We start from the raw sequence: 26,247 nt of genomic DNA on the forward strand, positions 1-26,247 counted from the left end.
GTCAGGTGGTCTCCTTAACTTCTATCTGGTCAGTTCCAGCCTCCTCCATCATCCTGCTCTTATGGAGGTTTTGTTTAGCCTGAGGCCCTTCTATTTCCTGCCTCAATCCTGTTCCTTACTGTTCAAGTCAAAATTACCCAACAGCACCTTTATCTCAGCAGCCCCCCAACCTCATCCTGGGAATCATGACCTTCTCAGGACCTTGCTCCAGGCTGGGCACACAGTGGGTCTTCAGTACATGTGGAAAGATTACATGCCAAAGGGAACTATTTTTTCAGCATCTCATTTTCTTTAAAGTCTGTTGATGTTAGGCTGTTTGGAGCAGTCTGTTGTTTTTCCTGGTTCCTGCATTTCCCTTTGTTTTTCATGGAACGCGTAGCACTGATTTCCTGTAAGGCTTTGCAAATAAATATCAAGGTCAGGCTGGGAGCGTTGCTGGAGTGATCCTGTCACCTTTTGATTTCACTGGGCCAAGAAATGCTTTCAATCCTGGAGGGCAGAAGTTTTTCAAAACAAGACTGTTCCAATAAAGGCGTGGGCTTCCTCCATCAGCGCAGGCACCCGCCTGCTTACATTTTAACTACTTGGAGAAGAATGGAAATTCTGCAAAACCCTTGGTATTTTTGAACCACTGAGTTGGTTAGGTGATGGGACCTGTGGTGACTTCTCAGTGAGAGGTTGGTACAGATAGGAACATGGTGGGAAGTGGTGAAAGAGGCCCTTTCTGAAGAGACAGTGGAGGGGGCAGGGCCTCTTCTACTCAGATCTCCTCTCCCCTTCTTCAGGGCTCACAGAGTCTTTGATCCCTGTGACTTGAGGGGGGTGGGGTGGGAGAGCTGTCCAGACCTCCTGCACAGCAAAGTGAGGGCAAGTGCAGGGGGATACTGTTCAATGGTTTAGTTCTTTTGAACGTCCAAGTTGACACAACAAACTCTCCCCTTCTCCTCCTTCACACTCCGTCTTGGTTTTTCTTCTCTTGTCTTTTCCTCTTCTTTAGTACTTTACCATCTATCTGAGGTGAGCTCCATGCTTGTAAACAGGGAAATGCAAGGGACACTGTCAGAGGGGTTTTGCATTTAAGGACCTTGGAGCACCCTCTGGGTACCCGGTTCATCCCTGAGGATGCAGTGTTCCTTAAGGGGAGGTGCAAGGAGTGGGGTGCAAGTTTGTGGGGACCCTTGTCCTCCTGAAGATGTTACCTGAAAACTGAGTTTGCCGCTTCTTGGGTGTTGAGCCAATAGACACAATCAAACCAAAGATGGGAAGAAGGAGAGATTTATTATTACTTGCAGCCAATAAGAAGAAGCCTGGGGATATTTCCCAAAGCAGGGCCTCCCTGCACAGCAAAACTAGGGAGTATTTATGCTAAGGGTCCATGCATGTTCATGAGTGGGCTTGGGCAGTATATGCATATTCATGAAGGGGGTTGAGCAGAGCAGAATTCAGCATAAAATTGGAGCAGATGTCTACAGAGTTCAGACTTTAGTTGCCTCAGGTCAAGAGGATCAACATCATCATTCTGAGCTTTCCCCATGGATGAGGGCATTAGTTCCTTGAAGAATTCAGATATATTATTCTGTATATCCCTTGAGGAGACATAGGACTCTGCTTTGTCACTGTGCTTTATTTGGCTGCCTTTTCTCTGTTCCTTCATTCCCTTAAGATCATTGATCACTGAGACCTGTTCAAGGTCAAGCATGTGGCCTGGCTTACATCACAAAATGCTGAGACCAACATGGCCCTCTTTTGTCAAGAAAGCCATTCATAGTTCTCATTCTCTGGGGACCCTGTGATCCATCTGCTTACAATATTACAAAGGTCCCGTCCCCTGTCTCCCACCCAGGTTATGTTTTTAGAGGATGATAGTAAGGGCCTCTACAGAAGGGTTTAGCTTCTTTAAAAACTCCTTCAGTCAATACCCCACCCCCCATTTTGAAATGGAAAACTGCCATTTTCTCAATTACACGTAAAGGGCTTCAGCCTGACTGATGCATTTCTTGGAACCATCAGGGAAACCTGGTTGCAATTCTGGCTCCTTTGAACAAGTCAGTGCAACACACACACACTCACAAACAGCAAAGTCTTCCAGGTTTGGATTAGAGAGAAAATTTAGAAAGAAGCAACCCCTTCCACATACACACACACAAAGAACCAACACCTTAAACACACACACACACTTTAGAGACAAAATTTAGAAAGAACCAACACCTTCCCTTAGCTATAATCCTGACTGGATTTTACACAACTTTATACTTGGCTGGATCCAACAATATCCTTTCCAGTGTTGACTGGGAGGGGGTCAGCAAGGGAACCTTGGAAGTTGGCCCTACATACTAGAATTGCCCTGCCTCTGGGACACCTGCTGTGTGGGTTCTGAGTTCATATCCCCAGGGCTGCCCTAGGACAGACCCTCCTTCCGTCTTGCTTGGGTTATTGCAAACACCTCTTGATGTGTCCCAGCAACAGTTATTGTACATATCTCTCTCGTTAATCTGGGGAGGAGTGGAGTCTAGGTTTAGTAGCCTGAATGCTGCGTGCTAAGTCGCTTCAGTCATGTCTGACTCTTTGTGACCCTGTGGACTGTAGCCCGCCAGGCTCCCCTGTCCATGGGGATTCTCCAGGCAAGAATACTGGAATGGGTTGCCATTTCCTCCTCCAGGGGATCTTCCGGACCCAAGGATCGAAACCACAGATCTTCCATCTCCACATTGGCAGGTGGGTTCTTTACCACTAGTGCCACCTGGGAAACCCTATCAGCTTCTTATTCTCTTGTTTCATTCAGGTCAGTGAAAATGTCATCCCTTTAATGATACTTGTTTCCCTAGCCAACACTCGCCACTCTCGCCTCGGGGCTTCCATCATAAACTAAAACTCTTTGCCACAGTTGTCCCCCTAGATTTCTGGTACTCTTGCAGTCCAGTGAGGCCCTCATCATAGTCTGCATTTTCTCACATTATCTGTTTTCCCACTAGATGGCCAGCCCCCCAAGGACACCCCTGACACCAGGCACAACTCTTCATTTGCAGAAGGAATTCCCTAGATTCTGGTATGGAATTGAGTTGGGGGTCATAAGGGTTTCAGAGGCACAGGCACGGCCAACCAGGAATCAGAATGGCTTGGAAAGGAAGAGCCAGGAGCTGGGAACACACACTCCACACAGCCAAGCCTTGTGGGGAGCTGCTCTAGGTGGGGGTCTTTCCCTCACACCTGGTTGGCCCACAGCAATGGCTCTCTGCCTTGGCTGCCACTCAAGCCCCAACCTAGACAAGTTCAATGAGACTCTCTAGGGAGGAAAGGGCGGGTCGGTGGGGGTCGGGGATGAACTGGGAGATTAGGATTGACACATATACACTATGATACTATGTATAAAATAGATAGGGCTTCCCAGGTGGCTCAGCAGTGAAGAAAACCTTGCCTGCCAATGCAGGAGACACCGATTCGATCCCTGGGTCAGGAAGATCCCCTGGAGGAGGAAATGGCAACCCACTCCAGTATTCTTGCCTGGAAGATCCCATGTACAGAGGAGCCTGGTGGGCTGCATTCCAAAGGGTCACAAAGAGTTGGACAGGTAACTGAGCATGCATGCATGCACATAAAATAGAAAACAGATGAGGACCTACTGTATAGCACAGGGAACTCTACTTACTGCTCTGCGGTGACCTGAATGGAAAGGAAGTCCAAAAGGGAGGGGATATATGGATATGCACAGTTGATTCATTTTGATGTGCAGTAGAAAGTAACACAACATTGTAAAGCAACTATATTCCCATAAAAATTAATTTAAAAAAAGAATTTATAGGAAGGGGCTCAGGGAGTTTTCTGAGCACCCAGGTGATTTCAAGGGGCAGCCCTTTGAGAACCACTGCTGCTGCTGCTAAGTCACATCAGTCCTGTCCAACTCTGTGTGACCCCATAGACGGCGGCCCACCAGGCTCCCCCATCCCTGGGATTCTCCAGGCAAGAACACTGGAGTGGGTTGCCATTTCCTTCTCCAATGCATGAAAGTGTTGAGAATCACTAGCAGAAGGAAATTAGAGCTTGCAGTTGGGTGGGGTGGGGGTGAGGCTCCGATTTTAGGGAGTTCCCAGAGGTCCCTGCAGAGTCCTGCCGAAAGGGTAGCAGACAGAGGAACAAGGTAGGGGTGAGTTGGCGGACAGCACCAGGAAAACACCCAGACAGCTGATCTCCTTTCACAGCCGGTGGGCATGCTGTCATCTGTGGATCCTGGGGCTTTATATCAAGCCATGAGAGAAGGCAGGATAGGCCATGGAGTGCTGGGGGCAGAAGTGGGAAGTGGGGGGAATCCATCATCAGGATGGTCAGTGTAGCCATGGTCCCAGGCAGCAAACTCAACCAGTCAGACAAGCCCACAGACCCAGAACCAAACCACTGTGTAGTGTGTAGCCGCTAATGCACTGGCTCTGGGCACACTCCGTCCCTCTACCAGAAAGTTCACTCCTAAGGGCTTTCCTCTGGAAGAGGATCCAGTTTTCTTCTGTTGCCAATAAAAACCCCCAGCGTTGTTCTTTCTCCTTCACGTCCTTCTATTGCTTCTGACAGAGTCTGCCAGTTAGCTGAGGTCAGGATTTCCTTTTTACAAACAACCTGCTTTCAGTCAGTGGAGCCAAAAGGTTTCCTAAATTACAAACTCTTTCATTTCTTCTGCCACAAGCTCGCCTGTCAGTTTGGATAATTGCACAGAGCGGAGAGAAATGGAAACCTTTCTGAGAGACACTGAAAGAAGGAAGTGCCGTTGGTAGCTCTCTCCTTTCAGATTGTCAAAAATCCATCCTGAGCAGGATGGACAGGGTGACATGAGTCAGCTGAAGGTTTTGTGCCTGTGGGGACTGTTGCGGGGGCGGGTCCCAGGATCTGGGAGGGAATTCTTAGAGGTCTTAAATGAACACCCAGTGTTCATGGGCACATCTCCACATTCTGTTAAGCAAATGTGTGTGTGCTAAGTTGCTTCAGTTGTGTCCGACTCTTTGCGACCCGGTGGACCGTAGCCTGCCAGGCTCCTCTGTCTATAGGATTCTCCAGGCAAGAAAACTGGAGTGGGTTGCCATTCACTTCTTCAGGGGATCTTCGCGACCCAAGGATGGAACCCTGGTCCTCCTGCATTGCAGGCAGATTCTTTATCATCTGAGCCACCAGGGAAGCTCCTTCAGCAAATGGCCTCCTTTATATTCAGCTGAATTGGGGAACATCCAAGCCCTAGTCCAGTTTTGAAAAGCAAATTTTAAAAGTTATTACAAAATGTATGTGCGTGGGCATATGTAAATGCGGATTAGGAGTCAAATTTTAAACCAGTCTCTGGAAGGATAGCATGGAATTGAGGTGCTATGAGCATTCAGACCTCACTGAACAATTGTATTAACTGGACAGGATGTGAGATACCCCTTGAAAATGGAAAGGGCTGCCTAAGCTCTGGTGTGGAGCGATGGAGCCAGAGGAAAAGTCAGCTTGTACTGACCTGAGAGCCCGTGACCTTTTCATGATTCTGTGTTGTATCCAAGAGTTGCTCAGAGCCGTGACTGCCTGATTCGGCTATGACCTCTCAGAGCATTTAACTTGAGTTGTGTAATCTGTAAAATAAAAGAGGCTCTGCTGGACACTGCTTAGGGCTCTCATCTAAGTCTAGTTTAATGTTGAATCAGGGGCCCCAGTAGAGGGTCCTCCAGGGTGTGTGCTAATGCAGGAGGCTGAGACCCTCTGGTCCTGTCTTCTTGCTTTCCTGTCTTCCATAGAGGGGGAACAGCCAAGCTTGTGGGTAATAAAAGCACTAAGTCTGAAGTTGTCTTTGGAGGTGACGGACAGTTCCCGTCCTCACCTTTCCCTCTCCTAGCGACTCGGACCCACACTCCCTCTGCTCCTGTAGTCCCGTGGCCTCTCTCCTACGCTCTCCTTCTCCCCACTCTGCTCAGGCCAGCTTCAGCCTGCAGGGCTCAGCTTTGGGGCAGGGTTTCCTGCCTGCCCTGCTCGCCCCACCTCTCATGTCCACAGGACCGCTCACACAAGTCTCCTTTATCATTGTGATTCTTTTTTTCTAAAATTTATTCATTTATTAAGGGCTGCGCTGGGTCTTCGTTTCTGCTCAGGGGCTCTTCGTTGTTGTGAGGGGACTTTCTCTAGCTGCAGTGCAGGGGCTTTTCTGCCGTGGTTTCTGTTGTGGAGCAGGGCTCTAGGGCACATGGGCTCAGTAGTTGTGGCATGAGGGATTGGTGTCCCGCAGGATGTGGGATCTTAAGTTTCCCTGGACCAGGCACTGAACTCGTGTCCCTGCGCTGGCAGATGGATTCTTAACCACTGGACCGCCGGAGAAGTCCTTTTTTTTTTTTTCTAATTAATTTTCATTGGAGTATAATTGCTTTACAATGTTGTTAGTCTCTACCGTACAGCAAAATGAATCAGCCATACAGAGACATATATCCCCTTCCTTCTGGATTTCCTTTCCATTTAGGAAACAGGATGAAAAACTCATTAATTCCTGACCTCGAGCATTGGGATGGTGGCTATTAAAACAGAATTGCTACTCAATGGTTGTCTTTTTCATCCTGTTTCCTAGACTTAGGCCTACCTGGTGGCTCAGACTGTAAAGACTCTGCCTGTAGTGGAGGAGAGCCAGGTTTGATCCCTGGGTTGGGAAGATTCCCTGGTGAAGGAAATATCAACCCACTCCAGTATTCTTGCCCAGAGAATCCCATGAACGGAGGAGACTGGTGAGCTAGAGTTTGAGCTATGACTAAGTGACTAACACTGTAACTTTCACTTTCCTTGACTAGTCCAGAAAAACGTAACCCCCCTGTATATGGTCTGTGCCATCAAAGAGCTGATTCTTTAGTTGGAGAGAAAAAAAAAATGTCTATAAATACTTAGCAAGTATATGAATGAACAGCATTCAATAATTTGCCAAGTGGTGTCCCAAGCACTTTATTCATATGAACTTACTTGGTCTTCATTGTAGTGGTCTGAAGTGAGTGATAGTCACTCAGTCATGTCTGACTCTTTGCGACCCCATGGACTATAGCCTGCCAGGCTCCTTTGTCCATGGAATTCTCCAGGCAAGAATACTGGAGTGGGTTGCCATTTCCTTCTCCAATGGTCTGAAGTAGGTATTCTTGTTATCCCCATTTTACAGATGAGGAAACTAAGGCACAGTGAAGTTAGCTTGGCAAGATAAAATGGGAAAGCCAGGATTTGAACCCAGGCAACCTGATTCCCTGGTGGCTCAGACTGTAAAGCATCTGCCTGCAATGTGGGAGACCCGGGTTCGATCCTCTGGTCAGGAAGATCCCCTGGAGAAGGAAATGGCAACCCACTCCAGTACTCTTGCCTAGAAAACTCCATGGATGGAGGAGCCTGGTGGGCTACAGTCCATGGGGTCGCGAAGAGTCAGACACAACTGAGCGACTTCACTCACTCAGCCTGCCTGCAGAGGCCAGTACCCCCACTGGGTGTACTATCTGACAGTGGGTGGGGAGACACCTTACTCTGGGGGTGTCCCTTCTCCTCTTGTGTCCCACTGCTCACTTCTCTCAACTCATCAGCCAGTGCTGTTGTTGCTATCGCTGAAAATAAATCCAAGTGTTCTTTTTCCCATCCTAATCTGAATCTGGCTGCTGCTTGCCTGGACCTGGCTGTTGGCCTAATGACTCGTTTCCCCAGTTCTTCTCTCGCCCGTCTATAGTCCACTCTCCACCCAGCAACCAGAGTGGTCATTTCAAAGAATGTATCAGATTGGGTCACAGCCCCGTGTAGACCTCTCAGTGGCAAGCCTTTGCAAAAGCATCTCTTCTTGGACCCATGAGTGTGATCCTCACTCTGAGAAAACAATGAATAGAAGTCTTCTCCTCCTAGGACCTTTGTGCCTCTCTTTTCTACACCTCATCTTCACACGCTGCCTGCTTCTTAGCAGCTGGTCTCAGTTCATCTGTCTCAGCTCTGTCCGTCCTTTCCAGGGAAGCCCTGTCACTTACATATATTCCCTGTTTTAATTTTCCACAAAGAATGTTTCCAACTAAATATATCTCATTCATTCACTCATGTGTCTGTTCACACCTAGTCTGATGTAAGCTCCATCCCCAGGAGCAAGGACCTCCTATCTGCAACATCTCAGACAAACACTCCCCCACCTCCACCATGGTGGGTGCACAGTGAACCTTTATTGAAAGGGGTATTAGGAACAGTCAGTAAGACTATGGACATTGGACGTGGGGAGAAGTTCAAGAGAAGGAGCTCACACTGTGTGCCATGATGGGAAAGAAGGTTCTGCAGGAAAGGCTCTGGAGACTGAACATGGCTTGGGTGGATGGTGGGTGGGGGAAGTCACTGATGGCAGGGGGGCAAGCCCTGAGTAGAGGTGAGGCAAGGATTCTTAGGGGCTGTTTAGTCTATTAAAGAGCTCAGTTAACATGGACCGGAGGTTTGTTCGTAAGAATAACAAGAGACAATGTTGGAAAGAAAGTAGAGACTGTATCTGAAAAGTCTAGAATGGCAGGGAGAGAAATGTGGCCTCTCATCTATGGACCAAAGGGTATCATGTTAGAAGTAGCACTTTAGAAAATCCATCCTTTGAGGGTATGCTCTCCCGTTGACTCTTTTCCATACTTTCTTCACCTGAGACCTAAAAGTCCCTCCACTCCCCACCCCTGCCTTTCTCTACAGACATTCTCCAAATGTCTCACTCTTGGGCAACCAAGCATGCATGGACACTTCATTATTCAAGCCACTTGGCCAAACGTGTGCCTATGAAAAATGAATGTCCTCGGCCTGATGAATGAGTCAGATCCCTGCATGTTTGATGTTCATGTGTTCTGTATGTGTGAATGTTGTGTTTCTAAGATGAAATCCCAGGAGGAAGCAAGTTGTGCTATTATATAGCTCTTTGTCAGTGATGAAGCTGGCCAAATCTTAGAGATGTATGTTGTGGGCGTTCTTTACAGATGAAATGGAATGGAAACTAGTTTCCATTGCTGTCCCTTGGGTATCGAAGTGGCTAAATCTATGCTCTGACATCCAAGATACTTGATGCTGAATTCGGTTCCATAGCAGATAAATCTGAGTGAAGGTCTCGTTTATATAGTTTCAGAGGAAGTAAAGCTTTTCCATTCATCTGTTCTTAATGGTGATCAAAGAGACAGCTGTTATTCTCCTAGCTTAGTTCCTTGCAAAGGCTGATAAAGCCATTACTACAGTTGTTCCATACAGCTTCCTTTTGTTAGACTATGACTGTTCTAACACCACCAAGATCCTGCTATTTTACAGAACCAAAAGATGAAGAAAATACTGACAGGGAGCTTACAGTACTTCACAAATCAGTTTTATTAATTTAAACACAAATTGAAGAAAAAGTCTGTACACAGTTGTGGACACGACACACCTTTATACAGTAAGGCCAAGATAAACTTCTGTCTTTTCAGTTTGTAGAGTACAAAAACATAAAATGGAAAGGCTAAAAAACTGTTGACTTCTGTTTGTTTCAAGCAAGAGAGGAAAAAACAACTGAATTCAATGATTAAACAATTTGGAGATATTCACAACTGACTAATTCTAGCAGCAACATGAAACCTTAGGAAAGGATAGGGCAGCTCTGTAGCTACTTTGGGTCAAAGCTGGTGGGTTTTTTTCCCTCCAATACACTATTAAAGAAAATTAATCCAAAAAGTAATTTCATGACAATGGAAGGCCTTTAGATGAGAGAAACTAGTGTCTAGATAAACTGATGGATTACTTTTGGCTAAACTTTTTAGGGGGTATTACAAAGGTGACAAACTTCATTTCTCAGATTTACGCTTGTCATATAATTAGAATGGGGGTGAAAAGAGTAGCATTATTTTCTTGGTGATGATGACTGGATCATGTCCCACTGCTGGCAATGAACTTTTCTGGGATGGTGGGGAGTGGAGGGGTGGGAGGTGGAGGGAAAGAGAAAGAACATGAATGTAAGGGAGTAATACAAAGTTGTGCTGATTTGCAGATATGTGATGGCCTTCCTTAAATAAGAAAATATCATCTGGACATATGATAGTGTCCCTTTGCTAGTGTCCAATTCATGAACCATTTATAAAATCTATCCATCATCTACATTCTTTCTGTGGGAAGAAGCATTTGAATAACTGTCCTTTGCCAAATATACTACATTAATGCTAAAAATGAAAAAGTGAGGTTGTAAGAGGACTTGTCTTCCCCTCCAATTGTTTAAGACACTGATGTGTTATTTACCAAGGCCCTAACAGTATTTAAAAAAAAAAGTACAGATTGGGAAAAAAATTAGAAAACAAAATCCTATTGACACTTGACATCCATGCTTTTGGTCTTGACAACATGATCTAAAAAAAAAAAAAAATCCATTATCTACATATTTATACCCAGTACTTGGAGAAGGCCCTGCATGTCTGTGCAGGTCCTCCTCATACTTCACTATCAAGGCATTGCTACCTTTCAATATCATTTTTCTAAACAATATGTAAAAGAAATCATCCATTATTACAAATTTACACCAAAAATTCTTTCTGTACATGATTGTCTCAGTGATGTACATATTATATGTTTAAATTAGACATATTTTAAACTACTTTGCAATGTGCTAAAATTCAAAGTACTTGCTGTGTCATGAGGCCAGGGCCTTCGATCGCTTCTGTTATGCTATTGTCTCTTCAGTTATCTGATGTCAAAAGTCCGTTTGTGTGAACTGTATGGTTCTTGAATTATACCTCGATAAAGCTGTGTTTTCAGTTTTTTTTTTTTTAAAGTCTGTTCATAAATAAGTAGGGATGTACAGAAGACCCTGGGTATGAGACACCAGAAAAAGTAAACCTTTACAAGAAAAATCCCCCCACTGGTACTCAGGAAACCCATCTCAGTCTTTGTTGTGCAATCAAGTTGGTTGTACTGGAGAAGCTGTGCTATGTCACATTGAAGATGCTAGAAACAAAGCGTCTGCAGGTCCTTTCTTCACAGGTTCGAACCATGGTTAGTTAATGTGGCCAAGACACACGACACTGTGCTAGAACATTCTCATGGCTTATTTGCAATGGATTCACAGTACTAGGAGTCAACAGCTGTTCTGAAGAAAGGGGTGTGGTGTCCTTCATTTCCCACAGAGGTGGAGGCGAGGACCCACAGCAGCTGGGTGTCAAAATGCTGAAATGTTAATTTGGAGTCTGGCGCCCACTTGGGACTCAGCTTGGTGGATGTGTCCCCCCGGTCACAGGGCGGCTGTGCAGCTTCAAAGTGCGAGGTGACTGTTACAGGTACTCCAGCTCCAAGGCATGATGTAGGGCCATGAGGTCCGAGTGGCTGGAGACCCTCCAGAAGGGCATGGCGTGCTGCAGAGGGGCGGACAACGTGGTGAGGATGGAGAGCGCTCCCAGCACCAGCCCTGAAGGGCTGCTTTGTCAGCCCACTCCACTGCCCACCCCTCTTTATTCCGAACTGTGAAAACTGCCCGTTAAGATCTCAACAACACATCTGTTTAAAACAAAATCCAAACTTACTCCTCCCCTAAGAATGCCAGAGTGCATTTTAAAATGCAATTCGGGAATCTGTGTTTTTTTAAGAAGGTGATGGGTATTTCTTAAGCAGACCTACACTGCCGCTTGAATGCCTAGTCCAAACTTCAAATAAAACCCAGTAGCTGTGAACAAAAATGTGTCAAATATTTGCCTTTCAAAATCTGGATCCACTGGAGCTTTCACGCTGCAAGTTTAAGTGGTTTTCCTTAGTTGGTAGTATTTTACATTTTATAAAATTTTAGTTCTAAAATCAAAATCTGATTAAAACAACTATTTTTTTCATTTATTTCCATCAGGCATTGTTCACACTGACCTTGAAACAACATTACGATATGAGAAAATTTTAAATGAACATCTAAGGTAGTTTTTTCAGCTTTTTTTTGTAGTTGTTTAAAACATCAATCGAAAAATCTTCCTTAAATGATGGAGATATCTTTGTAAAACATCTGAATTAACCAGAGACAAGAAAAACAGCCCCCTTCCCCCTGCCTCACAAAGTTTCATCATCCATGAAAGATAAAAACATGATTATCAACTTTACGGCTCAAAAACATTATGATATGTATGTATCAGCAAAATCTTCTTAGATAAGAGAAAGATAATCATCACCTTTCAGAGAATAAAATTATATTAAGCCCACAGAAAACATTTTTTTTTTTTACACAAAAAATAATGTGAAGGTCTGAGTATAATTTGCGATTATATTTCTAGGGGTTTTTAAACAATTCAGACTATTAGGAGAAGATGGCATGAAAACAAATAGAATTTGGAACTGAGGAGTTTTGGAGGGACTATCTTGATAAGTGACAGTAGAAGCTACTGTTTTGGTATAGATCACACACCTGTTGCTATTCTGGGGATGCAAAATATTGTTGCTTATTGATAATGTCTTTGTCTCAAGTGATCTGCTAAAAACATATACCATAGTCCAATGTCACATGTAGGCCTTTCTGGATTCTATACTATTTTCGGGTATCTCTTTTTGTTATCCTTCAATAACAGTTCAGTACCAAGTACTAGAGATCTTTTTTCAAATATGTATGATGTTCCACTGGGCAACTTTAGATCATAAACATATACTGTACTATTTTGCATTCATTCATTAGAGATTTTTGTGTTTGCAAGCATGGCATAGAAGACATCCCTGACCCACCCTTTCATAGTCTGTGGTTGAGTAGCAGACATGAACGGCAGTCATGCAAGTTCACCTCAAAGGAGCAGGAGGAGGTGATTCCCATTGCCTGGGGAACTGTGGGAGACACTTGGTAAGAGGAGAGGCAATAACTGAGCTAGTTATGAAAGGATGGTCATTCAGACGAGCACTGTACTGGCTGCGTGTGTGAAGGGGCAGAGGGTAAAGGACAAGTCCATTGTTTCAATACTAGCTGTGTGAGAGAAAGACATGGCTCTGACATTATTGGCTGTAGGAGTCAAATGGTGCAAGACCTGGTTAGTCCTGTTAAACAGTTTATTGATAGTTATTATGAACATTTAATATTGAGTAATTATAAGATTGAGTCTAGGGAAGAGAACGGGATTCAAACATGTGTTAACAAATAATTATATTGCAAAATAACACTTTCTCTAAGTAGGCACATACCAATGTGAAGCTTTTATGGATCAACAAGAGCTTCCCAGGCCCAGTAAGTACAAAGTAAATAATTTTTTTCCTGAATCAGTGTTTAGCTTGGAACAAATATTTCTTAAATCAGAGAGTGATGGTGGCAAAAGAGGAAAAGAAAAGCAGGTTCTAGAATGAGGAGACCTGGGTTATACTCTCAACTCTGACTTTAGTAACATGGCTTTGAATCATGACATCTCCTTGGAGCCCTAGTTTGTTTATTTGTAAAGTAACGGTTTAGGGGAAATGACTCAGGGTTGCTCCTAGGTTTAATAAAGTCAATAACTTTTTCATTAAAGTATTACTTGTTCAGCACTATAGCTAGAGCAGGTTTATAAAACAATATACATACATAACATATCCTCCCACTGCCAAGAACCAGCAGGCAAGACATATCTGCTGAACATTTTTATTACAATGTAAGACAGTGTGGGATTAAGAATCAAAATGACCTAGCCAGCACATTAAGTAATAAAAATAAAAGCATCAGAATTGGAAAGGAAGAAGTAGAACTATTTGCAGATGACATAATTTTATGTATAGAAAATCCTAAAGACACCAACGAAAAACTGTTAGATCTAATCAATGAATTCAACAAAGTGGCGGGATGCAATATTAGCCTACAAAAATCAGCCTTTGTATACACTAAGACCAAATTATCCAATAATAAAGTTATAAATAATAAAATAAATAAGAAACATTTACAATAACATCAAAAACAGTAAAAGTGAAGGATTTCTACACTGAAAACTATAAGACACAGATGAAAGAAATTGAAGACGACACAAACAATAGATGGAAAGGTATGTCAAGTGCATGACTAGAAGAACAAATAATGTTAAAATGCTCATTCTGTGTGTGCATCCTTAGCTGCTCAGTCGTGTCTGACTCTTTGTGACCCCATGACTGTAGCCCACCAGGCTCCTCTGTCCATGGGATTCTCCAGGCAAGAATACTGGAGCAGGCTGCCATGCCCTCCTCCAGGGGATACTCCCAACCCAGGGACAGAACCCAGGTCTCCCGCATTGCAGGCGGACTCCGTACTCTTCTGAGCCACCATCTACAGATTCAGTGCAATCTCTGTCAACGTTCCAATAGTGATTTCTACAGAAGTAGAAAAAACAATCCTAAAATGTATATGGAGCTAAAAGACCTCAAATTGCTAAACCAATCCTGAGAAAGCACAAAGTGGGAGGCATCACACTTCCTGATTTCAGGCTGTATTATAAAGCTGTGGTAATCAAAACAGTATATAATAAAAACAGACAAGTAGAAAGTGGAACAGAATCAACAGCCCAGAAACAAAGCCATGTATATATGCTTAACTAATAGAAGGGAGAAAAGAATACTCAATGGAGAAAAGATGGTCTCTTCAATAAATGTTGTTGGGAATACTGGCTATTCACATATAAAAGAATGAAACAACCTATAAAAGAAGGAAAAAACCTAAAAGGGACTAAAGATGTAAATGTAAGAACCAAGAACCATAAAACTCTGGGGAAACAGAAAACACTGGGGAAAAGCTCCTTGGCATCAGCCTTGGTAATGATTTTTTTGGATATGATACCTAAAGCACAAGCAAACAAAATAAACATGTAGACTATATCAAACTAAAAAGTTTCTGCACAGCAAAAGAAACAATTAACAAAATGAAAAGATAACCTACGGAATGAGGAAAAAAACTATATATATTTGTAAACTATATATCTGATAAGGGGTTAATATCATAAAACTCAGTAGCAAAACAATCTAATTTAAAAATTGGGCAGAATAGACATTTTTGTAAAGAAAATATACAGATGGCCAACAAGTATGTGAAGTAGTGCTCACCATCACTAATTAGTGAAATACAAATCAAAATCACAATGAGATAATCACCTCACACCTGTCAGAATAGCCTTCATCAAAAAGATAAGGGGTAACAAATGCTGATGAGGAGGCAGGGAAAAGGGAACCCTTATGCACTGCTGGTCAGGATGTAAACTGGTATAATCAGTATGGAAATGAGTATGGCGGTTCCTTAAAATATTAAAAACGGAACTACCACATGACTATACAACCCACTTCTGGGTATATACATGCCCGAAGGAAATGAAAATAATATGTTGAACAGATATCTGCATTTTCATAGCAGAACTATTACCATACTCTAGATATGGAAGCAACCTAAGTGTCCATCAACAGATGAATGGATACAGACATTGTGAGATTACACCACATATATATGCAGATATTCAGATGGATGAAATGGGATTTAATGGACATGAATTTGAGCAAACTCTGGGAGACAGTGGAAGACAGGGGAGCCTGGTGTGCTACAATCAGTGGGGTGGCAAAGAGGCATACAGGACTTAGAGAATGAACAAAAACAACAACATGGAGATACTCCATCCGGTAACTAGAGCCCTGAAACCGAAACAGTTAACAATAATAGCCTAAACTGATGGGTGTGTGACTAGTTTATCGAGATTAGGCATATATTGAGAAAAATGGGCACCAAGACCTAAATTTTAGGAAGTAGCACATGTTTTTGGGTCATTAGAACCAAAATATTCCCTAATGGGAAGATGATGACATATCCTTTCTGTTCCTCTTGCCTACATGTGCAGTTTTCCAAATTTCCTTCTGCCACCTTTATGGTCTGGTATTTTGTGTTTATCCCTTCTGGTTATACATAACATCAGTAATATAAAAAGCTGGGCATGTGAACATTCACATGTAATTTGAATTTTGCTGAATTATTAAAAAATAGTTCAAAACCATAAAAGCACATAGCCTTTGCCCTAGGCATTATACTTCTAGGAATTTATCCCACAAATATATTGATACTTGCCCACGCATGAACCACGTAAGAACTGTCTGTAATAGTAAATACTGGAAACCGCCAAAATGTTGAGCCCCAGGGGACTTGTTAAACTATAGCACATCAATGTAATGAAATTCTGATGTGGTCATTCATAAGCATTAGCGATACAGAGCTCCATGTGCTCCTGATACGAAATAACTACCAGGATATATATTAAGTGAAAAAAAAAGGTATAAAAAAAGTATATAATTTGTATAAAAAAATAAAAACTTATCTGTGCTTTCCTATGCATATATGTAGAAAATTTGCATATGGAGATACAAATACTTCACAAATTGTAAATAGATTATTCTGAGAATTTATGAAACTTTTGGCACAGCTTTGCTCTATGACTATTTGTATATCTGCATCCCCTCTGGACAAAGTCTGCACTTTAAAGATGAAATACATTTTAAGATCTGGCATATAGTTTGTGCTCATTAAGTTAAATAAGTGTAATGGCTTTAGAATAAAATTCTGTACTCAGTATTAGTAATCCCTTTGTTTCATTTAAAACTAAAAGCAAAACTTGCATAAAAAATACTGTCTTTTTTTTTTAACAAAAGTCCTTATTTTTCTCCTAAATAAACTCAGAATCAAGCATTATGAAGCAGATTCTCAGTTTCATCTTGGTTTTGGGCAAGGTTTGGGATGCACAATGAAAACGGACATTTTTGATGAAGCCGTTGTTATTATGTAGAGTAATGGATGCTTCCCATACCCACTTCCCTCCATGTTATTCACAAGAGATTCATTTTAAGTGGTTCTCTGAAAAGTAAATAGAGTCAGAGTTATAAAACAAGGCCATTTTGCTCCAGAAACCAAAACTGCTGTCAGTGTGCAGAAGACTATTACTTATATTTTGATTTTTAAATCATGCTTTAACTATTTTCACTGGAAGAATGTTAGGAAAACAAGAAATTTTATGGTTAAAAAAAGCATGGCAAATTTTGATAACAAAAGACATACATACATCAAAGGAAGATATTGACAGGTAGGGAGATAGTTTCTCTCAACAGTCTTTCTAGGAACAAACAGGTGCTTGAAGAAAACTCTTACAAGAGATCTTGTTTAGAATTTGCTTATTTCTTCTAGGGTGAAAAACTGAAAGCATTTCCTCTAAGATCAGAAATAAGAAAAGGATGTCCATTCTTACCATTATGATTCAACATAGTTTTGGAAATCCTAGCCACATCAATCAGAGAAGAAAAAGAAAAGGAATACAAACTGGACCAGAAAACAACTAGAGCTCATCAATGAATTCGGTAAAATTACAGAACACAAAATACACATAAATCTCTTGCATTCCTATATATTAGCAATGAGAAATCAGAAAAAGAAAACCTTAATTCAAAAAGATACACGCATCCCAGTGTTCACTGCAGCAAAATTTACAATAGCCAGGACATGGAAGCAATCTAAATGTCCATCAACAGAGGAATGGATAAAGAAAATGTGGTACACATATACAATGGAATATCAGCCATAAAAAGAATGAAATAATGCTACCTGCAGCAACATGGATGGACCTTACTAAGTGAAGGAAGTCGGACACAGAAAGACAAATACTATATCACTTAAACGTGCAATCTAAAAGAACAGTACAAATGAACTTATTTACAGAACAAAGTGTTACAGATGTAGAAAGCAAACTTATGGTTACCAGGGGATAAGGCAGGGGGAGAGAGAAATTGGAACTGACACAGACACACTAATATATATATATATAAAGACCTACTGTTGCAAAGCGTTGGACATGACTGAAGTGACTGAGCATGCACATATAGCCCAGGGAACTCTACTCAACACTCTTAATGACCTACATGGGGATAGAATCTAACAGAGAGTGGATATATGTATAATTGATTTATTTTGACATACATGTGAAACTAACACAACATTGTAAATCAACTATACTCCAATAAAAATTTTTTTAAAAGATCTTTTTAGAATAATGTTTTTTAAAAAACAAAGGTATCTCTAACCTTTTCTCTTTGAAGGAATGTGTTTTAATGATACAAATTATAGAATTAGATCCAATTACTGATGAAACTCCTGGAATTGTACTGGAAAAGATAGCAACGGTGACAGAGCAGATTTTGAGCATAACAAAACAGGTAATTGGCAGAATACTTACTAGTTTTCATGCCTGGGCTAAAAAAAAAAACAAACAACAACAACACAATACTACATCTAGCAAAAGAACTTTATTTAGGGAGATGAAAAATATCTCCACAGGTAGGAGGCAAGAGTGTTGTACTAGATTTTTAAAAGGACACAGGAAACTAAGACACAAGCTAAATGGTTAAAACTGATTTAGAAGAAAAGCAAAATGTTTTGATTTTGCAAATCATTTTAGTACCCACTCTTGCAGCACTTTACTGTTTCACTGTCAGTTTTCTTTAGTGATCTGAAATGCTTGTGAACCAAATTACAAACTGGAATTAATGATTTATTTAAAAAATTTTAATCATGAGTATGGAAATGGGGAGAACATTTAACACAGTTCTATATACCTCCCGAAAGGAAATAAACATTGCACACTATAACAATTTTTCAAAAGCATTAAAATTATTTTTTGTAAATCAAATCATATTTAAGATATCTAAGTGAAGTTTGTAATTTGAAGGAACTTTGTGCTGAATTTCAAACATATAATTGGCTTCATATCTTACTTTGGTAGCTTTCAAGCACTGTGATTTTGGCCAAAGTATTCACCTTCCTGTGACATCTGAATCACAGGGGCAATTTTTAGGAATCTGAATATTTCTGAAAAATCTGTACAATTTACAAACACACATAAAGATCTTACAACTCTAGGTTACAGTTGCATTAGAGTTTCCAAGCTGGTAGGTCTCAAAGTACAGAGTTCCTTTGTAACAGAAAACTGCGCTGATCACAAACGCTTATCCCAAGAAGCTAAAACAAACTTGAAACTACAACTTCTCATTCACGGTCAAACAATTTAAAGAGGATGTTCTTTGTAAGCAGTTGTCTAATTTTTTTTTTTTTTGGTACAGGTGTGTGTGTTTGTCCTGAATAAAAAGAATAATATGTCCAAGGGATAAACATTGGAAACAATTTTAACTGCTCTTCAGAGGGAATGAATACTCTCAGTACTGTTTCTACTTTCAATTCTAACATCAAACCAATAATTCCTTTTCTTTTTCCATGTTGTGTTCACTCACACAAATATCTAAGAAAGAAAATTTCTCAGAAAGGCTTAGGAAGAAACTGGTCTACAGAATCCTTGATTGGAGACCAAAGTTTTGACTTGTGTCTTTTTTTTTCATATTAAGTCATCACTTTCATAAACATTATTCTGTCTACCACAAGCTAGAAAGCCATGTTTTGGCTTCTCTTTAAAATATTTTGCTGAATACCAGATGGAGAAGGACCAGCCTGGAGGGCACATTCACACCTTGGCCCTGGGCCATCCTGGCATGCAATTCTGCTCTTCAATTCTATGATGCTCAGAGGGGCAAAACTATTCCATGTTCCCATCACCACTAGGAGGTCCTGTCTAGAAATGGCAGGGGATTACTCAGGAAAAAGACTTGAGTCTGGATTTGCACCAAATATTCTCTTTAACTCTCCAGGGTTGAGTTTTGGGCACTTTACTTAGTCTGGGAAAGATTTCTTTTTATGAAGACAGCCCAAAGGGCTAACAGATGTACCTAATGACAATGGCCATTGGTGAAGCTGGAATGCAGAGTGAGTGCTTAGATGGCAAATACTGCTTAGAATCAAGTTTTTAAAACGTGTGGGTGGGTTTCCACCAGTGCTGGTCACACTTGGGGAAACTAATCCTGGGCATATGGTGTATCTATGAATATAAGAGAAATAATCTATTATTTATAGAATTAGGGTCAGTTTCTATGCTTTTCTATGCTTTCCTGGTGGCTCAGACGGTAAAGAATCAGCCTGCAATGCAGGAGATGCGGGTTCAATCCTTGGGTCAGGAAGATCCCCTGGAGAAGGTCATGGCAACCCACTCCAATATTCTTGCCTGGAGAATTCCACAGAAGAGCCTGGCAGACTACAGTCATGTGGTCACAAAGAGTCAGACATAACTAAGCGACTTACACTTTCTATCCTTTTACTGGAATTCAGAGTTACTGAAGGTGAATTTACCATTTTGGGACTCTAAAGAGGCTGGCCATGTGCCATACTGCATCTATGGTGTGGTGCCATTTCTGGGATATACTGGAATATTCCAGAAGAGCTTGCCTCCTTTATGGAAATATATTGTCATTTCTATGAGTGAGGGTGTGGGCAAGAGATGGAAAAATTATCCTATTGGTTAATCTCAAAATATTTAATGCTCTTCAATTTAAGAAATATTAGAGCATGACTGTGCCAAGATTTAGGGAGTTGTAAAAAAGAAATGAAGACGGAGGGCCAAACAAAAATCAATCAAAATATAAGGTTCCCACCACTCAGGAGCTCATACTTAACTGCTGAGACAGGCACACACACAAATAGTTAATAATAATGGCTGCCACTTGTTGCATACTTCATAGGTATCAGGCTCTGTTTTATATTTTAACAACTTATTTACCAGAGACATATCAATATATCTCTTGTTAGTTGAATGTTATTGACCAGTGTTTCAATATTCACTTACGTAACAAACTGCCACAGTTGCTAGTTTCTGCAAAAGTCCCACAGCCAATAATGTGTTAACTAAATCTAAACCTTAAAATAGCCCAATGAGCTAGGTGCTGCTATTGTCCCTATGTATAGATAAAGAAAGAGAAAGGTAAAGTAACCTGTTCAGAGCTGCTAAATGACAGCTGCAATTCAAACGCAGGCTGTCTGGCTCAAGAATCCAAGTTATTTCCCATAGCTTCTCCAATTAAGGACTTCCCTGGTGGTTCAGATGGTATAGAGTCTTCCTGCAATGCTGGAGACTTGGGTTTGATCTCTGGGTCAGGAAGATCCCCTGGAGAAGGGAATGGCTACCCACTCCAGGATTCTTGCCTGGAGAACTCCACAGACAGAGGAGCCTGGTGGGCCTACAGTCCATGGGGTTGCAAAGAGTCAGACATGACTGAGTGACTAATATTTTCACTTTTTTCACTTTCTCCAATTATAGAATAAGTGGTGCTACTGAGTTCTTAAAATCAAGAGAAACAGAAAAGGTGGTATATAAACTGGATTTTGAAAAATGAGGAAGACAGTGACATTCGGGCCCTGGGGAAAGGAGCAACAGCAGCGGGGGAGGTCCTGGGCATGGCCAAAGGAAGGTAAGCACACCAATATGCCTACAGTGTAAGGTGCAAGAGTGGAGGAGACTGAAAGGTAGGTTGTTACTAGGTTGTGTAGACCCTGAATGCCTGGCTAAGGAATGTGGTTCCTCCTCCTTCCCCCTTTTAAAAATGCGATAAAGGACATTCATGAGAAAGCTTTTGCTGAAGGAAATGACGGAATTATACTTGCAGGGATGCAGAAAAGTAGAAAGAAATATGATGGATAAACTGGGTAAAGAGACCTAATTAATAGTTGGGTCTGCTTCCTTCCTCCTTTCTGCGCATCCCCAAAGGGGTAATTCACTGACGTTGTGATCAAAAGAAGGTACTATACTCTAGGGAAGAAAAGTTTTGCATCCTAGCTCTGATCAGCTGGTAGAATCTTTCTGAACTGATGTTTAGAAGGTTCTCTGAATTGATGTTTAGAAGGTTCATAGGCTGCATCCAGGCTTAGGTAACAAAGGTTTAATCACCTGGTGATGTCTGCCATGGGTGCAGAGAGGGGCATGCTGGCGTTAGCAGGCACGTATGCTGTCTCTATTCCAGGTGACAGATCCAGAGCTAAGCCTCATTTTCTGTTCCCCAAGTCCACATTCTGTGAAGATGAACCATCCATGACCCCTGAGCTTGTGAATATCACTCTTCAAAAAGATTATTTCAATAATGATTTAATTCTACTCTGCCCTAGATCAGTGCTTACAGTTCTGGATGCATTCACAATCTGTTTCAGAGAAATGGAATGTGTTTAAATGATCCAGCTCAGAATTTTGAGGACCAAGAAAAATTAAAGGGCACAAGAAACGCCAATGAGGAACACTCACCTTTTTTGCCCCTTGTTCCTCTTCCACACCATCTCCTATGACAACATACACCACTTTTCTTCCAAACCTCTGAATTATTCTCTCAAAACAGCTTTCCTTTCCTAATGAGCAAAAGTAAATGATAAAAAAATGTAAACTTTGGGCAAGTCAGCACTCTAGGACTTAAACTTTTTATATAGAATGCTGTTTTTATGCTGATCCAACTCTATCATACTTGTGTGAACTAGGAAAAGCATGCTTTTACATGCCATTTGGGGAGTATGCAGAACAGCACAATACAGCAAAAACTGTAAATGAATTACCCATGTGGTATCCTGTCCCTGGGAAATTGACAGTTTTAGTACTTTTTCCTCTAAGACTCATTTATTAAAAAGTAGGATCTGGTCATTTACAGTATAAATTTGGTAGAGAAAGTATTGTTTTGTAGTACTTTGACCCTCTGAGCTGAGACTAAACAAAATCATGCCATTCTGCCAATATATTTTAACTTGATTAAAAAAATATTTCACGATCTGTCAAACACTGAATCTAATATCTGATTGAAAGGCTATTGAGAAGGATGAACAAAACTGAAGGATTGGTTTTGTTATGGCAAGAGAAATCAAACACCGGACTTAGTTTTTCCCTTCATTTTCAGGTTGGAATACTTCTTTGAATGAAAGACACTTCCAAGGCCAAATGTGTTGACTGGAAATATTCTTGGAAAACTGTTTCTGAAATGAATGTCATGTAATTTGGGGCCTTACCAGAGCATGCTTGTCTGACCCATGCTACAATACCTACAAGAGCATGCGTGCCTGACCCAGGCATCTAATGTTCAGTAAAGCAATTTCCTAGAGGAAAAGCGGGATAAAGGTAACAGAATACCTTTATCTGTCTATTATCTTTCCCATGTCAAGGCTTGGTTTGGGCTCCAGTGGCAGCTACGCTGTCAGCACATCCCTGTGGTTAATGCAGTCATTGTTGCTTTGCAGAACAGGAACTAGGGTTCCAAGTCCAGGGCTGCCAATAAGGTCATTTTAATGGACAATGGGACAGTTTATAGTTTTCAGATGTGAATGCTGAGCGGGACCTGTACCTCTTTCAAATAAGGATCAGATATACACACGAACAAATTGCTTGTTTGCTTAAACAAATGTCTGCTTTATATTTGTATTTTGCACTAAAATCTCTAGTTTGCATCTGACAGAATGAAATGGAGCCAGCCTTATTCAAAGATGTCATTTCAATGCTTCTGTAGTTGCTCACTAACCTGTGAAATATTAAATCACTTTGAGAAACAAATACAAAGGCTGGTTTTCACTGCAAAAAAATATACAACCGAACACTTGGATGTCATGAAACTTTCTTTTCCCCCTTAGAGCAAAATGTTTGCATATTTTTGTAAAGTTTCCTCTTCACGGGAAAAGGAAGGTAAACTCAATGTGACTTTAAAATAAAGCTGTGATGGACAAATTCTCACCCAAATACTACCTTCCTAATAAGGTTCATTGTGAATACACAATAAGAATTAATAAACTGAAGCTCACATTTAGAGGTTAATTCGAGGTCTTACATGGAATTTTGATTTTGATGAATCCATTTTGTCTGAAAGAACATCACAGCTCTCTGCTGAATGACAGACCAGTCCCTTTCCTTCTCTGATTTTGCCATTTTGCCTACAGGAAAAAATCCCTGGTTTTTCTACACTGATCCCCATATGACATATCTCATTTGATGGCAAGATTAGCAGTAATTAACAGGAGTTTCAATCTCTATTTTTATTACTAAAAAAAAAAAATCACAGGAACGTAGTTCTACCACTGGTTTTGAGATCATTTCTACCACTGTACAGTATTTAAATTGAATTTTTATTCTATATTGAAAAAAATTCCAATATTGCAAACAATATGTTCATTAAAAATACTTTCTTAATTGTTATTATAATTTCCTATTATCCTCACATTTTCAGATTATTTGAGATTAAACTTCAACTTGCAGAACATGTAATATACTACTATTCCTTTCCTTCTAGGAAGTTAAGTACTATATCCCTTGTATATTATATGCTTATTTGGAATATGTTCTTTCTTTCATGTGCCAATAAAACCTTATCTTGGATCCCTGTTCACAAAACATGATTTCTCTTAATTGATACAGGTAAAGACCTGAGTTAATGGAAATTGATTACTAATTTATGTGAGAACATGTAACAATTCTGGGTATATCAGGCTACTAGGAATTCTTTGTTTTATAAGGGTCTTCTAGTTTTCTGTTCTTTGCCTTTCTCAGGAGGCAGCAGTCATTCTCAAACTCCAACTAGTTCCAACTTTATAGGGTTATTTGAATATCCTACAGGTTCTTCAAGCTCACATAAGTAGGATCAAACTCTTATTTTTGTCATCAAACCTGATTGCCCCATCAGCTAATAGTGTCAATACTGATCCAGTTGCCTAAAAGAAACCTCTATTGTCAGCCTTCTTCTGAATAAACAACCGTATATTCATCCATTTCATTCAACATTGAGTACCTACTATGTGCTAGGCCCTATGGCTACAATGATGAATGATACAGACAGACTCAGTTATCAAGGAGACTATGAACAAATAACTAAACAAGTAATTTTTTAGTGATAGTTTAGTAAATTCTTTGAAGAGAAGAACAAATCAGAGATAGATAGTCTGTTTTGCCTCTTTTTGTTTAGCCAGAAACAACCTTCTTCCCACTTACCAGGACACTCATCCTCTGTCCCTAGGACTCAATTATATAACATTCACCTCATCATAGCAACATATGCTGCTGCTGCTGCTAAGTCACTTCAGTCATGTCCGACTCTCTGCGACCCCAGAGATGTCAGCCCACCAGGCTCCCCTGTCCCTGGGATTCTCCAGGCAAGAACGCTGGAGTGGGTTGCCATTTCCTTCTCCAGTGCATGAAGGTGAAAAGTGAAAGTGAAGTCGCTCAGTCGTGTCCGACCCTCAGCGACCCCATGGACTGCAGCCTTCCAGGCTCCTCCTTCCATGGGATTTTCCAGTCAAGAGTACTGGAGTGGGGTGCCATTGCCTTCTCTGATAGCAACATATAAGGGCACTTAAAACCCAAATCTACCTTGCCAGCTACCCATGAATACTGCATATTAATCACCCAGAAAAACTCACAAGTCCCTTAGCAGGGAATACATTTTAATTTCTCTGTTGCTTTGTTCTCACTAGCCATCTGCGTTTATAAACTACCTATATATAAACTCTTATATACCCAGCTCAAATGTCATACCTTCCCTTTAACTTTCACTGACACTTGCCCTTCTGCCTCCTTCTGAGTGGGACTGAATGCTCCCCCAATGAAGTGCACACTTGGGCACTTACTGGTAGGATCCCTCAGCATGTGGAATGGTCTGCTGGACCTTAGACTCAGAGATCTACTCTAACTCTCAACTTTACTAGCTTTTTTTTTTTTTTTTTTTAACTAGCTATTAACTTAAACTGACTTACTTACATCTCTGAGATTTAGCTTCCTCAGCTGTAAAATGAAAAGGTTGCAAAGATGGACTTTAAATACGTAAAATGTTTAGTACAATTCTGGGCACCTAGTAAATACCTGATAAGCGTTCATTTATATACCACTGAATACTCTGTCATACTATAGTTATTTTGTTGTCTGTTTCCTCTGTTAGACAGTGAATTCCCTAAGAACAAGAGCCATGTCTTCTTTTAACTCCTACTTTTGTTTTGTCTTGGTTGATATTTTAAGTAAATTTCACACTAATCTTTCCTAACTACATTTTCTTTTTGTAAGAATCTAATTTTTTGATCCCCATAACAAAAATGAGAACTTAATCATTTACACATGTTAAATTAAAGCAAAAAAAAAAAGAAAAATAGTTCCAGTAATAATAATATATTGGAGTTGGCTAATTAAAGCTATTAGTTATTTCTGCTTTGTATATTTCTATATAACTACTTGTTTTAGCTTATAAAATAATTTTTGTTGATGCTGCCTAAGAGAATAAAAATAATAATCTAAAAATGATGCTAAGTTGACTGTAGTAAAATGCATAAGTTTTAATGTTAGCCAGTGAAGTAAAATTTTCTGAGTTTAGCTACATGAATTATGCTTTATATTTATCTTGATATCTAAAGGCAATTTTGACAATAAAATTGGTTTAAACATTATTCTAGTTTTCTGACATGTAGAATCCTGTAAATAAAATCCTATT

The 26,247-nt window shown here is 40.7% G+C and overlaps 1 protein-coding gene across 6 annotated transcripts in view; it reads right to left on the bottom strand.

The window, feature by feature from the left end:
* Positions 1 to 10,638: 10,638 nt before the first annotated feature.
* The window catches only part of EYA1 (EYA transcriptional coactivator and phosphatase 1), a 180,759-nt gene continuing 165,150 nt past the window's right edge, over positions 10,639 to 26,247 (bottom strand). For all 6 annotated transcript variants that reach the window (XM_052651460.1, XM_052651459.1, XM_052651458.1 and 3 more), the window contains 2 exons: positions 22,053 to 22,153; positions 10,639 to 11,327 (listed from right to left, as the gene is read on the bottom strand). In XM_052651460.1, the coding sequence (XP_052507420.1) occupies positions 11,247 to 11,327; positions 22,053 to 22,153 (182 nt within the window). In that variant the 3' untranslated portion in view covers positions 10,639 to 11,246. The remainder of the gene's footprint in view (positions 11,328 to 22,052; positions 22,154 to 26,247) is intronic.

The sequence above is a fragment of the Budorcas taxicolor genome, chromosome 14 (assembly GCF_023091745.1).
Source record: "Budorcas taxicolor isolate Tak-1 chromosome 14, Takin1.1, whole genome shotgun sequence".
Lineage (NCBI taxonomy): Eukaryota > Metazoa > Chordata > Mammalia > Artiodactyla > Bovidae > Budorcas > Budorcas taxicolor.